Genomic DNA, 14,779 nt, shown 5'->3' with positions numbered 1-14,779 from the left:
CCTCACAGTCCGCCGTACTGGCTTGCGACATTCTCCCCAGACTCAAACCCTTTTCCGCGATGACGTCACAGTCTGTCGTACCGGCTTGAGGACGCAGCAGGGGCGAGAACTTTTTTACCGTCCCGCATTCCTTTCCCACGTTATCAACCACGTGACATTCCAAAATTAATAATTCCGAGAATTGTTTTTTATCCACTCGGATATCGCTGACGTGTAACATCAACCACCCCCACATTCCTTTCCCACGTTATCAACCACGCGACATTCCAAAATTAATGATTCTGAGAATTGTTTTTCACTTATTCGGATGTCGGTTTGATATCAACCACGTGACAGTTTTTTGGCTTGTAACTGCCGTGTTAACTCAACGATGAATTTTGGACGGGTTCAGACAAGACCGGAGTGCAAGGTCGGCCGATAGCTGCGGTACATTCAGAGCCAAGGATCTGCGGTGTTGGGTTACTATCGGTCAGGGAATGCTAAAAGGTGCGCGCGCATACACAAACATACGTACAGCTGCCCTATAAAAAGGACGCTCATCACAGCAAACGATCATTAAGTCACAACTTGTCAAGTATACGTGAGGAAAAAGCTCAAGATGGAATCCGCGAAGTGTTTGAGATTGATCGATATTATGGAATCGGCGTTCAAGATTTTATCTGAAAACTCGTCGCCGGCAGAAATTGCAAAATGGATTCGATTGGGAACCCAAAATATTAGGCTTCTGAACAAAATTTTGCGAAACGCTTCATCGATTGGAGAAAAGATGAGAATTATCACAACGATCGGAATCTTGAAAGCGCTCACGAAAAAATTCAAACGCCTTCAGAAAACGGGTGGAGGTACGCGGAAAGTAAGAAGAAGCGATCGAGTTCACTGGGAAGATTTGGAATCAGCTTTCGAGGAGAGAATTCGAACTGGATCCATCGTCAATTTAAAGCATAAAGATGTGGAGAGATTTCTAGAAGACGCAAAGGTACTAGCTGTGACGAGATTGAAAAACGCTTTGAAGAAAGACAGGAGCTTGAAAGCCAACGTTATCCTGGCTTGTATATTTGAAGTTAGAAAAGATGATCGCACGGTGGAAGAGATCAAATTTTTTAATACGAGAAATGAAATCATCCTCCCGACAACGGATATCAACGAATGGTTCATCGAAAACGCGACGGAGCGTTTGTTGAAAAAGGTGGAAGATTTCCAGGAAAAGGATTCAGGCTGGTCGCTGACTGAAATAATCAATTTGACTGTGAATATCAACAAGTACGAGCCACTACGAGGCGGTGTCTTCACATACACACCACTACCCAAAGATATTCAAGATAAGAAGGCTGTCGTCAACATCCGTAACGGCGACTCTTACTGCTTTCTTTGGTCGGTCACCGCAGCTCTGTTCCCAGCCGACAACAACAATCCCAGTAAAATTACTTCATATCCACATTTCAGCTCAGTGCTACAATACGACGGTTTGCATTTTCCAATGTCTTTAGACCAGATTCCAAAATTTGAGAAACTTGACAAACTTTCAATCAACGTTTATGGTATAGATAGTACGGAAAAACAAAAGCGCAGTGAAATCGTACCCATTTATTTGAGCCGAAACAAGTCTGACAAACCTGTAATTCATCTTTCAGCGATGGAAACTGAAATCACTGACGATGATGATGATGATGATGTCGAGATGGAAAATTATGAAAAAAATAAAATATTTCATTTTACTTGTATTCGAAATCTGTCTCGATTAACAAGATCTCAAATTTCTAAGCATAAATGTCGTACTTGGTTGTGCGATAGGTGTCTGTCTCATTTTAATTTCGAAAGATGTTTGTTGAAGCACCGAGCTGATTGCATGAATTTAAACAAAACCAAAGTTATTCTACCTACAGATGAGAAAAAAATACTCAAATTCAAAAATTTCAAGCACAAAGAAACCGTTCCATTCTGCATTTACGCGGATCTCGAATGTTTACTGGAACCTACGCTCAAAAAGATGGGTACAAGAACAATTTATCAGAAGCATCTTCCGTATAGTATAGCTTACTATCTACATTGTGCGTTTGACGATTCGCTTTCAAATTTCAAAATTAATCGTGGAGAGACTTGCGTTCAATAGTTTGTGAACGAGTTAGCGCAATTGGCACATTCGTTAGAAGTTTATTTCAAAACTGTTGTACCGATGGAACCGCTCAATTTCAATCAAATCAACGAATCTCACTCAACAACAGTGTGTCACATTTGTGAAAAACCGTTTACACTCACAGACGTGAAACATCGTGATCACTGCCATTTCACGGGAAAGTACCGTGGTGCTGCTCACCGAGGTTGCAATCTAAATTACCAAAATTCGCACATTATCCCAGTGATATTCCACAATCTGTCGGGTTACGATTCACATTTTCTAATCAAAGCACTGGCTACATCGTTCGAGGGCACAACTGAGCTTCTACCCGTTAACAAAGAAAAGTACATTTCATTGACGAAATTCGTTAAGGGAACGGATATAAAGTTTAGATTCGTAGATTCGTACACGGAAAAAAAAATTCAGCTCGTGGAACTAAATATTAGATAGTTACTTGTAAACAGTTCGTCGAACTAAACGTTCTGTTATTGGAAGAGCACTGCATGATTCGTATAACTGACTGTTAGTCAGCTGTCATAGCTGTACGTTGTTCAGCTCTCTCAGCTAAACAGCTTCGTTCGAAGAGCTTGACCAGAATTTTTCGGCTCCGCTCACAGCGCTTATTATTAATTAGTACAATTATATTGCTATTAGTATTATTTTTCATCATTATTATCATTATTTATTCAGTGTCATTTACATATTTCAATGGACTATTTAAACAATTATCTATCAACTGTATTTAAATCATACTCATGAAATTTGAAGGTTATGAAATATGTCAACGCATCAGAGCGCAGCGCAACTTACAGCTCTTAGAGCAAAACCATTCAGCTGTGAGAGCTGAACAACGTACAGCTATGACAGCTGACTAACAGTCAGTTATACGAATCATGCAGTGCTCTTCCAATAACAGAACGTTTAGTTCGACGAACTGTTTACAAGTAACTATCTAATATTTAGTTCCACGAGCTGAATTTTTTTTTCCGTGTACGAATCTACGAATCTAAACTTTATATCCGTTCCCTTAACGAATTTTGTCAATGAAATGTACTTTTCTTTGTTAACGGGTAGAAGCTCAGTTGTGCCCTCGAACGATGTAGCCAGTGCTTTGATTAGAAAATGTGAATCGTAACCCGACAGATTGTGGAATATCACTGGGATAATGTGCGAATTTTGGTAATTTAGATTGCAACCTCGGTGAGCAGCACCACGGTACTTTCCCGTGAAATGGCAGTGATCACGATGTTTCACGTCTGTGAGTGTAAACGGTTTTTCACAAATGTGACACACTGTTGTTGAGTGAGATTCGTTGATTTGATTGAAATTGAGCGGTTCCATCGGTACAACAGTTTTGAAATAAACTTCTAACGAATGTGCCAATTGCGCTAACTCGTTCACAAACTATTGAACGCAAGTCTCTCCACGATTAATTTTGAAATTTGAAAGCGAATCGTCAAACGCACAATGTAGATAGTAAGCTATACTATACGGAAGATGCTTCTGATAAATTGTTCTTGTACCCATCTTTTTGAGCGTAGGTTCCAGTAAACATTCGAGATCCGCGTAAATGCAGAATGGAACGGTTTCTTTGTGCTTGAAATTTTTGAATTTGAGTATTTTTTTCTCATCTGTAGGTAGAATAACTTTGGTTTTGTTTAAATTCATGCAATCAGCTCGGTGCTTCAACAAACATCTTTCGAAATTAAAATGAGACAGACACCTATCGCACAACCAAGTACGACATTTATGCTTAGAAATTTGAGATCTTGTTAATCGAGACAGATTTCGAATACAAGTAAAATGAAAGATTTTATTTTTTTCATAATTTTCCATCTCGACATCATCATCATCATCATCGTCAGTGATTTCAGTTTCCATCGCTGAAAGATGAATTACAGGTTTGTCAGACTTGTTTCGGCTCAAATAAATGGGTACGATTTCACTGCGCTTTTGTTTTTCCGTACTATCTATACCATAAACGTTGATTGAAAGTTTGTCAAGTTTCTCAAATTTTGGAATCTGGTCTAAAGACATTGGAAAATGCAAACCGTCGTATTGTAGCACTGAGCTGAAATGTGGATATGAAGTAATTTTACTGGGATTGTTGTTGTCGGCTGGGAACAGAGCTGCGGTGACCGACCAAAGAAAGCAGTAAGAGTCGCCGTTACGGATGTTGACGACAGCCTTCTTATCTTGAATATCTTTGGGTAGTGGTGTGTATGTGAAGACACCGCCTCGTAGTGGCTCGTACTTGTTGATATTCACAGTCAAATTGATTATTTCAGTCAGCGACCAGCCTGAATCCTTTTCCTGGAAATCTTCCACCTTTTTCAACAAACGCTCCGTCGCGTTTTCGATGAACCATTCGTTGATATCCGTTGTCGGGAGGATGATTTCATTTCTCGTATTAAAAAATTTGATCTCTTCCACCGTGCGATCATCTTTTCTAACTTCAAATATACAAGCCAGGATAACGTTGGCTTTCAAGCTCCTGTCTTTCTTCAAAGCGTTTTTCAATCTCGTCACAGCTAGTACCTTTGCGTCTTCTAGAAATCTCTCCACATCTTTATGCTTTAAATTGACGATGGATCCAGTTCGAATTCTCTCCTCGAAAGCTGATTCCAAATCTTCCCAGTGAACTCGATCGCTTCTTCTTACTTTCCGCGTACCTCCACCCGTTTTCTGAAGGCGTTTGAATTTTTTCGTGAGCGCTTTCAAGATTCCGATCGTTGTGATAATTCTCATCTTTTCTCCAATCGATGAAGCGTTTCGCAAAATTTTGTTCAGAAGCCTAATATTTTGGGTTCCCAATCGAATCCATTTTGCAATTTCTGCCGGCGACGAGTTTTCAGATAAAATCTTGAACGCCGATTCCATAATATCGATCAATCTCAAACACTTCGCGGATTCCATCTTGAGCTTTTTCCTCACGTATACTTGACAAGTTGTGACTTAATGATCGTTTGCTGTGATGAGCGTCCTTTTTATAGGGCAGCTGTACGTATGTTTGTGTATGCGCGCGCACCTTTTAGCATTCCCTGACCGATAGTAACCCAACACCGCAGATCCTTGGCTCTGAATGTACCGCAGCTATCGGCCGACCTTGCACTCCGGTCTTGTCTGAACCCGTCCAAAATTCATCGTTGAGTTAACACGGCAGTTACAAGCCAAAAAACTGTCACGTGGTTGATATCAAACCGACATCCGAATAAGTGAAAAACAATTCTCAGAATCATTAATTTTGGAATGTCGCGTGGTTGATAACGTGGGAAAGGAATGTGGGGGTGGTTGATGTTACACGTCAGCGATATCCGAGTGGATAAAAAACAATTCTCGGAATTATTAATTTTGGAATGTCACGAGGTTGATAACGTGGGAAAGGAATGCGGGACGGTAAAAAAGTTCTCGCCCCTGCTGCGTCCTCAAGCCGGTACGACAGACTGTGACGTCATCGCGGAAAAGGGTTTGAGTCTGCAGAGAATGTCGCAAGCCAGTACGGCGGACTGTGAGGCCATCACGGAAAAGGGTTTGCGTCTGGGCTGCGCGGAGCGGCTCGGTCGGTAAAGAAGGTGTTTGTACTCAGAACCCCCTTTCCTATACTACTTGGCCGTTTTCCGTATAAAGTTTTAGAATTTCTCTTAACCCCAGTAGCAGAGAGTATAAGTGTTACCCACTTCGTCACGCCTTCTCATAGAGAATATTAAAGTTCAGTATATATTTTACAATTTCTGCTCCTCCGAATATTTATATTGAGAATAACTTTTACAAAACTTCTTATGTTTAGATCGTTTGATCAGAGTTCTTCTTTAACTTCAATCGGGATGGGATGAGTGAGTGAGAGGGTGAATAAATAAATAACACGATTTCGCGGGAAAGACAAGACGCTTGCTTCGGCATAAAAACCCTCACGGTGCAGAGGGAAAAGCCGAAGCAAGACAAGTGTTCATTAACTGGAAATCAGATTATCATAATACAGGATAATACAGTCGCTGGTGCGTTCCTTGTCAACTAGATTGAATGATCATTTAATAATCTTAAGCCAACTTATCTAAGTCTCCATGAGTAACCGTGCTCCGCAACTTCTAACGCTAACGTGGAAGCGGGTAAGGGGAAGCGTGCAAGATGGCCCAATGCCGTGTACTCGTATGAGTAAACCATGAACCGCAACTTCCAACGCTAACGTAGAAGTGGAGAATGGGGAGCGTCAGGGTGGCCCAATGCCGTGCAAACAGCGGTCCCGACGTCTCGGGAAACCAACGCTGAAGTGCTCGGGTGACAATGTATGTCGCCGCGATGAAGCTCGCCCGGGAGACGGGCACCTCCGGTCCAACCGGAGGGTGAACCGCGTCTCCCCCGACTAACTTAAACGGTTAAATCCTAAAACTACTCGAAACGAAATAATCGACGCGCGTGGCTAAGGAAAACCTAACACGTCCTACCTATCCGAGCGCTCAAGACTAACTAACTTGCGCTGCGCCCTCACCGGCCAAGCGAACGTACGTAACTGCCGATTCGAGTATCGGCCCACGAATTTCTGGCGCGGACAATAAGTACTCAATTTGAATTACTATAACGTAGAACTACTTGTCATGTGGAATAAGAAAGTAAATCTACTGTTGTGACCCTTTAGTCACCTTATACGTGGTAAATAGGTACAACATACGAATATAACGAAACTAAAATATTTGTTGTTATAAATTTACAAACTAACATAATATTAATAAAGTTGCGTGAACATCTTATTTATTGTTATCATTTTTTAACACTTTCAAATATCTAAGAGTAGACAGTACAGTTTATAAATGTACTTTACTAATTCCTACTTATATTATAAATATTCAGATAATGCGTAGAGAAATATCATAATTTCAAATTATTGTAGACAAGATTATAATAGTGACTTAATTATCTCTAAATTCTCATATCTTATGTCAATTTTCCATATGCAATAAAACAAATATTTACCCTAAAAGTCCATCTGCGTAAAAGTCTTCTAGTTATATAGGAAAGCTTTTGCTTGAAATGTTAGGCGAATAAGAAAAAAATACAACATATGACAATCATAATCTAATATACCTAAGTAGATACTGTTCACGAATTTTGATGTATAACCTTCCAACAAATTCTACTAGGTGTTGTCGGTCTTTTCTACTTGGTCTTCTTCACCGTGCTAGTAATACTCTGTGCGATTTGCTACAAAGGATTGATGCTATCGATTGATTTGAAACGACCATCATACATATTAGAAGATAGTCTCATTGGTACAAGTCCTGGTAAGATATGATGATAGTATTTCAGTCGAGAAGCAAGGCATGATTTTAAAATAAGTATCAAAGTTGTGTTGTATGGTCAATTTTGTTAAATTTTGGTAGAGAATCACTACCTTTACTCGAAGTATTCCATTTCAATAACAGTATCTTTAGACATGGTTTGGGATAACTATAAATAGAAGTTGATAACAAACTAGGCAAAGTGTTATCAAGAATAAACTCAATAACGATAGTTGAGGCACAACAAGTGTTCAGGCCAAGAAAAAATTACACCCATGCATGCAACTTACTTTATGTTTCAATAAAACGAGTCAGCTCTTGCAAAATAATTCCCATAGCAACATTAAAATAAATAGTGTTTATTTGAAATATACATTTTCGTTTCAACCCTTCTTCATTTTCAGGCCTTGGTTTTCGTCCGATTTCGGATGATATAAATCAGGGATCTTTGGTCTGGTACAACACGAGTAATTCAAGTGACGTCAAAACATGGAAGAAAAGAATTGACAAATTTCTGGATGGTATGAATTATTTTTACCACTATTTCTCGTACTATGAAATGAAAAATATTTCTGTGTGCTCACATTGCATAGATTTAGAAGTAAATTTAGGAACTCTAACTATGAAAATTGATGTAAATCGATTCATCAAAACACAACTTTGTACTGAAGCGTGTGATTTGATTCAAAAATTTTAATACCATACAATCAGCTCTTGATGGAATTTCTGTTTATTGCTAATGCTGCATTCTAAACGATTTGTGTTGAATTACGAAATAACAAAACAGCATGAATGTGCAATATTGTATTGTAAATACTAGTAATTATCTGAAATTTATATTATGCAATTCTTCAATCGATGACCTGTGTTCCGAATAGCTTTCAATTCGGAAGGCATACGACTTCCTGCGTATAATGGTTTCAGTTAGGATTGCATTATACGCTCTAGACATACGTTACTTTAAAAGTGGTGATAAAATTTTTACGGGGTTATGTGAAAGACATGGTCGAATCAAACTCAACGCGTGCAGATGAATTTTTATTAAAAGTTTTAGTCGTATTGATAATGACCATTATCAGTGTTTTTTCAATATGACGTTCATATAAGGGTTTTAAGCTAGGAACGTGCTTTTATAATTGCATTTGGTTAACATTACTTGTTATGCCATTGTCAATTCTAATAAGCTTCATCTGCAGATAAAACATGATATTTCCAGTAACTAGTCACCATTCATTTCGAGGTACGATTACTATTCCAGGCTTCGCGGGACTCGATATAAAATCGACACGAATGGAAAAAGCCTCACCGTAAACAATTGAATCGCAAGCTAAATTATGGTAAATCGCAAATCACTATCAAAGAATCTAATTCGTTATTTCTATTTTCAGTGTACGTAAATAGTTCGCTATTACCAACACGAGGTAAAAACCAGAGATTCTGTACCAATATCCAACCAGTTTCGGCAAAAACTGTGTGCGCTTTTGACGTTACCGGTTGGGGTGACTGCTCCCCGGGTGGTAACTATGGTTATGACAATTCAACGCCATGTTTTTTTATCAAGTTGAACAAGGTTAGTTTTTATGATGATCATTGCATTCTGCTGATTTGTGCAACTAATCAATGCCATGATTGCATATTACTTCGAAAAAGATGATCAGTCATGTTACTCAAAATATTGATCAATGAAATGTACTTCTTACGATCATGTAGTACTCTTACCTCTACTGACCGTACAAACTCAGTTTTTTCTCCCTATATCAAATCAACAAACGAACGGAAAGGTTTCAAATTACGACGGTGCATCACTCTTTTTTGTAACAGAATTCAGGAAAGTCATATCCCGAAAATCGTCAGGAAATATGTGGTTTTTTCACACGTTTTACTATTCCCACGTTTCTCGCATTTTAGGAGTCAAAAAGTGCAAAGCTAACTTACTTTGCGCAATTCTGGAAAGAGTGAGGAGTAAAATCAGCAATCGTAAGACTGTTTTCATACAACATTGAGGTCACTTGACGTGAACTAGGAATTACAATAATTTCGTAAACAAAAGATGCTCTCATGATCAGCTGGGCGCATGGCTGGTTCCTTAGCTTAACTATGCACTTTCTGGCATTCTTGTGTAACAGAAATTTTCAGTATGCAATTAATACGATGAATCAATTATTAAGCATGTTATAATTTCTTTTTTCAGATATATGGATGGGTACCGTCTTATTACAATGGAAATAAACCTTTACCCCTGGACATGCCACCGAATATCAGGGATAAGATAAAATCAACTAATTTATCAAATGTAAGTGCACGATAAAAATCGGAAACGAAGAAATGTTCTAGAGTCGTGAAATCCCAATGAAGAGACACAAGTTTCGAAGGAATCTTTTTTTAATTTTTTAGTTTTTCTATCGCGGGTTCATGAAAAGTCTTCGTCTCGAGGTTTACGATGAGCAGATATTTCTTTCGCAGCAAGAAGGCTTTCCCTAAAAAGTCACACCGGTACAATTTCATACTAGCCACACAAGAAGTGTCATTTTAATAGATTTGTCCATGAGATAAACCTGTTTATAAACGCGTTTTTTTTATTTCACAGTAAATCCTTGATTTGCATACCAAAATTTGAAGACAGTAGGTGGATAGGCAATTCTAGAGAGCGATTCTATTATTCATATTATTACCAACATCTAACTAAAACATAAACCTTTGTCTAGAGTGTTTAATGGCGTGTGGTTCTGTGATAAAAGATGTGAGTCGATTCCGATTCTCTGTGTGACTTAGTTGTATTCTTGAATCACCTATTTCGATGTGTATAAATCTCGAAAATCTGCTGTTAAGCTCATTAGGTTTTTTCGTTCAGCTCATCTATATCTAAGAGTTTATTAGTTGCGTCGTGCCATCTATCACTATGTGTGATTGAAATAATTATTGGTAACAACACTTGGGTTAAATACACATTTATGTACACAATTTCATTCAAGTTCTCAATAGTAAGGTGAACAATTGTTGAATTAATTGACGGTTATGACTTATCACAGTCACATAACTGTTACTAAGTCTCGGAACTTCTGAGTTTAATAATTCTACGATTTTAATTTCTAAAAGGTTCTCTTTTGTGTAAAGTATAATTTTCTTTTGTTCAATAAATTAATATCTTCTGTATCAGGGTGGAATTAATGAAAAAGTAAGTGGAGTGCAGAAAGTGTTGCGATTTCTCGCGGGACTAGCATGATTGGACATAGAGGGGCCTTTCCTATAGTGAATACACGGAGAAACGCATGGCTGGCTGGATTGAGAAAGAGGCAATGCTTCTATCTCTCTCATTATTACCATACAGGAGATGCGCATGCGTTGAAGATAACGCAGGCGTACGATGATTGTTTACAATTGGGCAAAATACAGAGGTTATGGGTGGTCTGTTTAGGTTATCGTAAATGGGTTATTCCGTTTCCATATAGTGCACGTGTGAAATAGATATACAGTGAATAAAAAATAACAAAATATAATAAACTTGAAGTATTTACAATGTTTACATGATAATTTTTTTGCATCTACAATAATTAACGAATCCCTTGTTCAGGTAATGCAAGTAATAGTGCTCCCGTGCGACCCGTAATACGTGTCCAGTAATAGTGAAAAATACAGAATAGAATATCCAGCCCTCTCTCTCTATCCAACCGGCCACACTGCCCGAGCGACCAAGGACCCTCCTTTTGCTTTTCTTTTTATTTGTTTATACCGTTAGGTACTGGACATCGACCATGTCCCAATACACTCTGAAAATTTCAATCTGGATATCTGGTTGTTTCTTGAGTGGTAACAGACTTCTAAGAACCTTCGCACTTTATTCCCACCCAGGATTTTTGCAAGAACACCACCCCATGTACCTAACTTAATTTAGTGTATTTTGGTTTCAAAGGTGGACGGCTTCAGACAGGGGCGAATTAAGCCTAACCACCGCCCTATGCTTGCGCGAAAAAGCCGCCCTTTTCACGCAGACGTGGGATAGGTGAAATGAAATACGATCCCTGACAGATCGAAAATGATTATTCTTAGTTTTTCTTAATAGCTGAAGTAGGGTTCTAGGTTACATGTATCCAGTTTTCACATGCCCAGCTCTTCTGTTTGCAAAAGTACCAATTAGATCATCACAATTCAATGATCGCAATACTTGTGCCTCGATGCTCAGGATAGCAAGTGCATTCAGTCGATCTCTAGTCATTGTTGAAAGCAAATGTTTTTCACTGGTCGTCACCACGAAAAGCTACGTTCGCCAGAACAGTGTATAATAGGAGTACAAACGCAAATACGTAGCGCTATATTAACTTTTGGATATTCGTTACGTAAGTCTTCCTCTTGCAGCCACTTCGATAAAGTCAACGCAGTATCTCGGTTTTTCCGAGTCACAGATAAATGAAACTGGAGTTTAAGACATTCCTTGACAAAATTCTGCTCGAGATCAGCAACGTAGCAATTCTTCAACGCACTTGCTTTATCTCTCATTTCTTTCGTGCTGAGGTTCCTTAGATTTGTGAGAAATGCAAACTTTTCGTAAAATCGATGATACACCTCTCGTCGCTTTCGAAGCTCTCACAGAAGCCTATCAACGATGGCAAAAAATGTAAAGACTCGTAGTGTTTCTCTGCCAGTTATATGTACTCCTTCTTCAGACTGGTCCGGTCGGAGCGTTCCCTTCTTTTGTTTTTTGGTTTCGTCTTCGAACTCTTGAGCCACGGATATCTTCTTTACCTTCTCTTCTATTTCATCAAATTTTTCACGAGTGTCAGAAACTAGAACGATCAGCGAATCGTAGAGCTGGAAAACGTTGTGTATATCAACATTCATAGCTTATAAAGCTTTATTCACTACGCTGAAAGGCTTGAGCAGAGAACTATAAAAAAATGTCATGAAAGCGGTTTACAAACGCTCAAGCTTCAATCGGCTGCCTTCAGCTTCGCTTTCAACTGTTGCTTTCTGTTGTTTACCGCTTTCGATGTAAAGAAGTGCATTATGAATTTCTTCCCAGGATTCGTATAGGCTCCTGCAAGCATCTGAGCGAGCTGACCAGCGCGTCGCCGACAAGCTCATGACTGTAACTGCTTGCTTTGAACATTGCTTAGATCAACATTCAGATGATGAAATTTCCCAACGATGTGTCGACGCTGTGAAAAATAACGGTAAAGTTCCTGCAACAGTGCAACGAATATACAACCCTCTTCTGAACTCTCTGCAGCAGACTCCCCGATTTAGCGAGTGAGCTGCACATGGAACGTATTCTGCTCGTGGAGTGATTTTTTTCATTTGGGCTTGCAGTACGTTATACATATACGTTAAAAAGGAGCGGGCTCAAAATCAATCTTTGTGGAAGACCTTTTGCACATTTTTCCCATATTTTCTTTCCTTTCATAAAGCCTGTACGGATTCAATTCTTCAAAGTTCATTTCAAGTCAGAATTTTACTAGTTTATCACAGCAGAAATTTCCTCTCCTGATACCACTGAAATTTGAAGGTAACTATTTTTTTAACTACACCCACCACATGAGCCTATCGTTGATGACTATTGCCATAATTTTCATCAGCTGCGTGACATAGCTCATTAATCCCCTCCATGTCTATAAGCTTTATGGTTGAAACTGTTGAATTACTTGAAGGCAAAGTTTGTGATTAGTGAGTGGTGTCTTGGCGGGGTGTTAAGGCGTGATGATTATGTTAGAAAATGAGGTCTGGGGCAACATAAATAATTATTTTAGACACTTCAATAATTTAACAGGGTTATTAGTAAATGATATTTATTCCTTTTATTGAAATGATTGTATCTCTTTTTTAAGATTACGTTTACAGGTGCGTTGATTAGCTCTCTTCTACTCGCCATTCGTCTCGTACTCTTTCACACCTTTCGCGTTGCGCGCGCATCCTTCTCACACTCATACGCATACACACCATACAGTTGAGCTCGATGTAGCATACAAAATTACGCATATTTCAACAGATTAGTTCAGAGAAACAAGCGATGAAGCGCTAATCGGTTCCATCACGGTTAAAACAAAAGCTATCCCCACTGCTGGGAATAAAGGCTTCTCTGTTTGTGAACAGTTCATGATTCTTCGTTCAACGTTTCTTCAAATCAGTCTATGAAATTATCTTAATTAAGTGATAAGTTTAAATATATAGCAAGCATTTGTTACTTTGAGTTATTGCAGCTGCGATTGTAACTTAAGGGTTTTATATGAGGGCTAAGGTTAAAAGATACAACGGTCGAATGTGGAAAATTATATATACGCTGCTCAGCGCTTCATAGATATGAGCTTGGCTAATAAAACAGTGTGGCGTGTAAGAACTATGGTAAGAGTTGCAATAAGGCCAGCGAAGAGGTATACGTGTATAAGTCGTGTTTCCCTCGCTAAGTCACCGATTGAGTGACAGGATCGAATGCAGCGGTTGCTCTCTCTTTCTGATTATGGCTTCAGCTCAGTGCATAGACCGCGCAGTCTATCTCTATAGGTCTATAAGAGAGTGCTGCTGAAGTTATCGGCTAGGTCATAAAAATGGCAACGTTATCTTTGAAAGTTATGCCTACTCGGATTGATTTTATCATACATCCGATGATTCCGTTACCTTACGTCATTGACTTCACCTATCATCTGATAGGTTTGCTGACTAACGTTATCGACTGTCCGCTCTTTCCACAAGTGATTCACTCTGCCTTACCATAATTTTGACGCTTTCCGTGGGAACTTTCCGCTTCCTTACAATACTTTTGACCCATGTGCGTATCTCATCCAACAAAAACATTCCAACGCATTTTAATTCGATGCAGAAATAAAGAAATGTCAAATGAAAATGCTTTGGAGTGTTTTGTTCAAATTGCGTATAGAATAGGGTTGTCAAGAAGTTTTTCACGTTTGAGATAAGTGGACTCTGATATTTGGAGATATGTTGAAGAACGTCGAAATCGACCAGGGCACCCCTTAATCAAAAGTGGCGGCCTTTACAAAATGTGTATTTGTGTGTGTGTGTGTGTGTGTGCGTACGCGCAAAAGCAATTAATAATTGGAATGGGAAAGGACCGTTTATACTAGTACGTTTCCACAATGCACATGCCTATAAGTTCGTTTTGACAAGTGGCAATCGTACACGTTTGTTTCTCCTGATTCGCCTCGAAAGATTCGTTGCTACAGGTTGCGATCCTACATATTCGTTTCTACAAGTGAAGATCAAATAATTTAAATTAAATTAAATTAAATAAAAATTTTCGAAAGTGACAAAGAAACGTATTCGTTTCTATAAGTGGCGGTCAAATAATTTGAATTACATTAAATTAAAATAAAATGTACGAAATTGATAATTGAATGTGTGAGAAACGAACTTGTAGGAAAGCCAATTGGAGAAACAAACTAGT

The 14,779-nt window shown here is 38.8% G+C and overlaps 1 protein-coding gene across 5 annotated transcripts in view; it reads left to right on the top strand.

The window, feature by feature from the left end:
- The window catches only part of LOC124175817 (sodium/potassium-transporting ATPase subunit beta-2-like), a 50,029-nt gene that overhangs the window by 32,990 nt on the left and 2,260 nt on the right, over positions 1-14,779 (top strand). For 4 of the 5 annotated variants that reach the window (XR_006869248.1, XM_046556382.1, XM_046556380.1 and 1 more), the window contains exons 2-5: positions 7,252-7,392; positions 7,794-7,910; positions 8,778-8,959; positions 9,581-9,682. Coding sequence is in view for 4 of the 5 variants with exons in the window: in XM_046556382.1 (XP_046412338.1) it covers positions 7,252-7,392; positions 7,794-7,910; positions 8,778-8,959; positions 9,581-9,682 (542 nt within the window). In the remaining variant the exon portion in view is untranslated. The remainder of the gene's footprint in view (positions 1-7,251; positions 7,393-7,793; positions 7,911-8,777; positions 8,960-9,580; positions 9,683-14,779) is intronic. The other variant, XM_046556383.1, reaches the window with a different exon arrangement.

The sequence above is a fragment of the Neodiprion fabricii genome, chromosome 2 (genome assembly GCF_021155785.1).
Source record: "Neodiprion fabricii isolate iyNeoFabr1 chromosome 2, iyNeoFabr1.1, whole genome shotgun sequence".
In the NCBI taxonomy this organism is placed as follows: Eukaryota; Metazoa; Arthropoda; class Insecta; order Hymenoptera; family Diprionidae; genus Neodiprion; species Neodiprion fabricii.
Note: the sequence above shows the minus strand (reverse complement) of the source record. Positions and strands in the feature narration are given on the sequence as shown.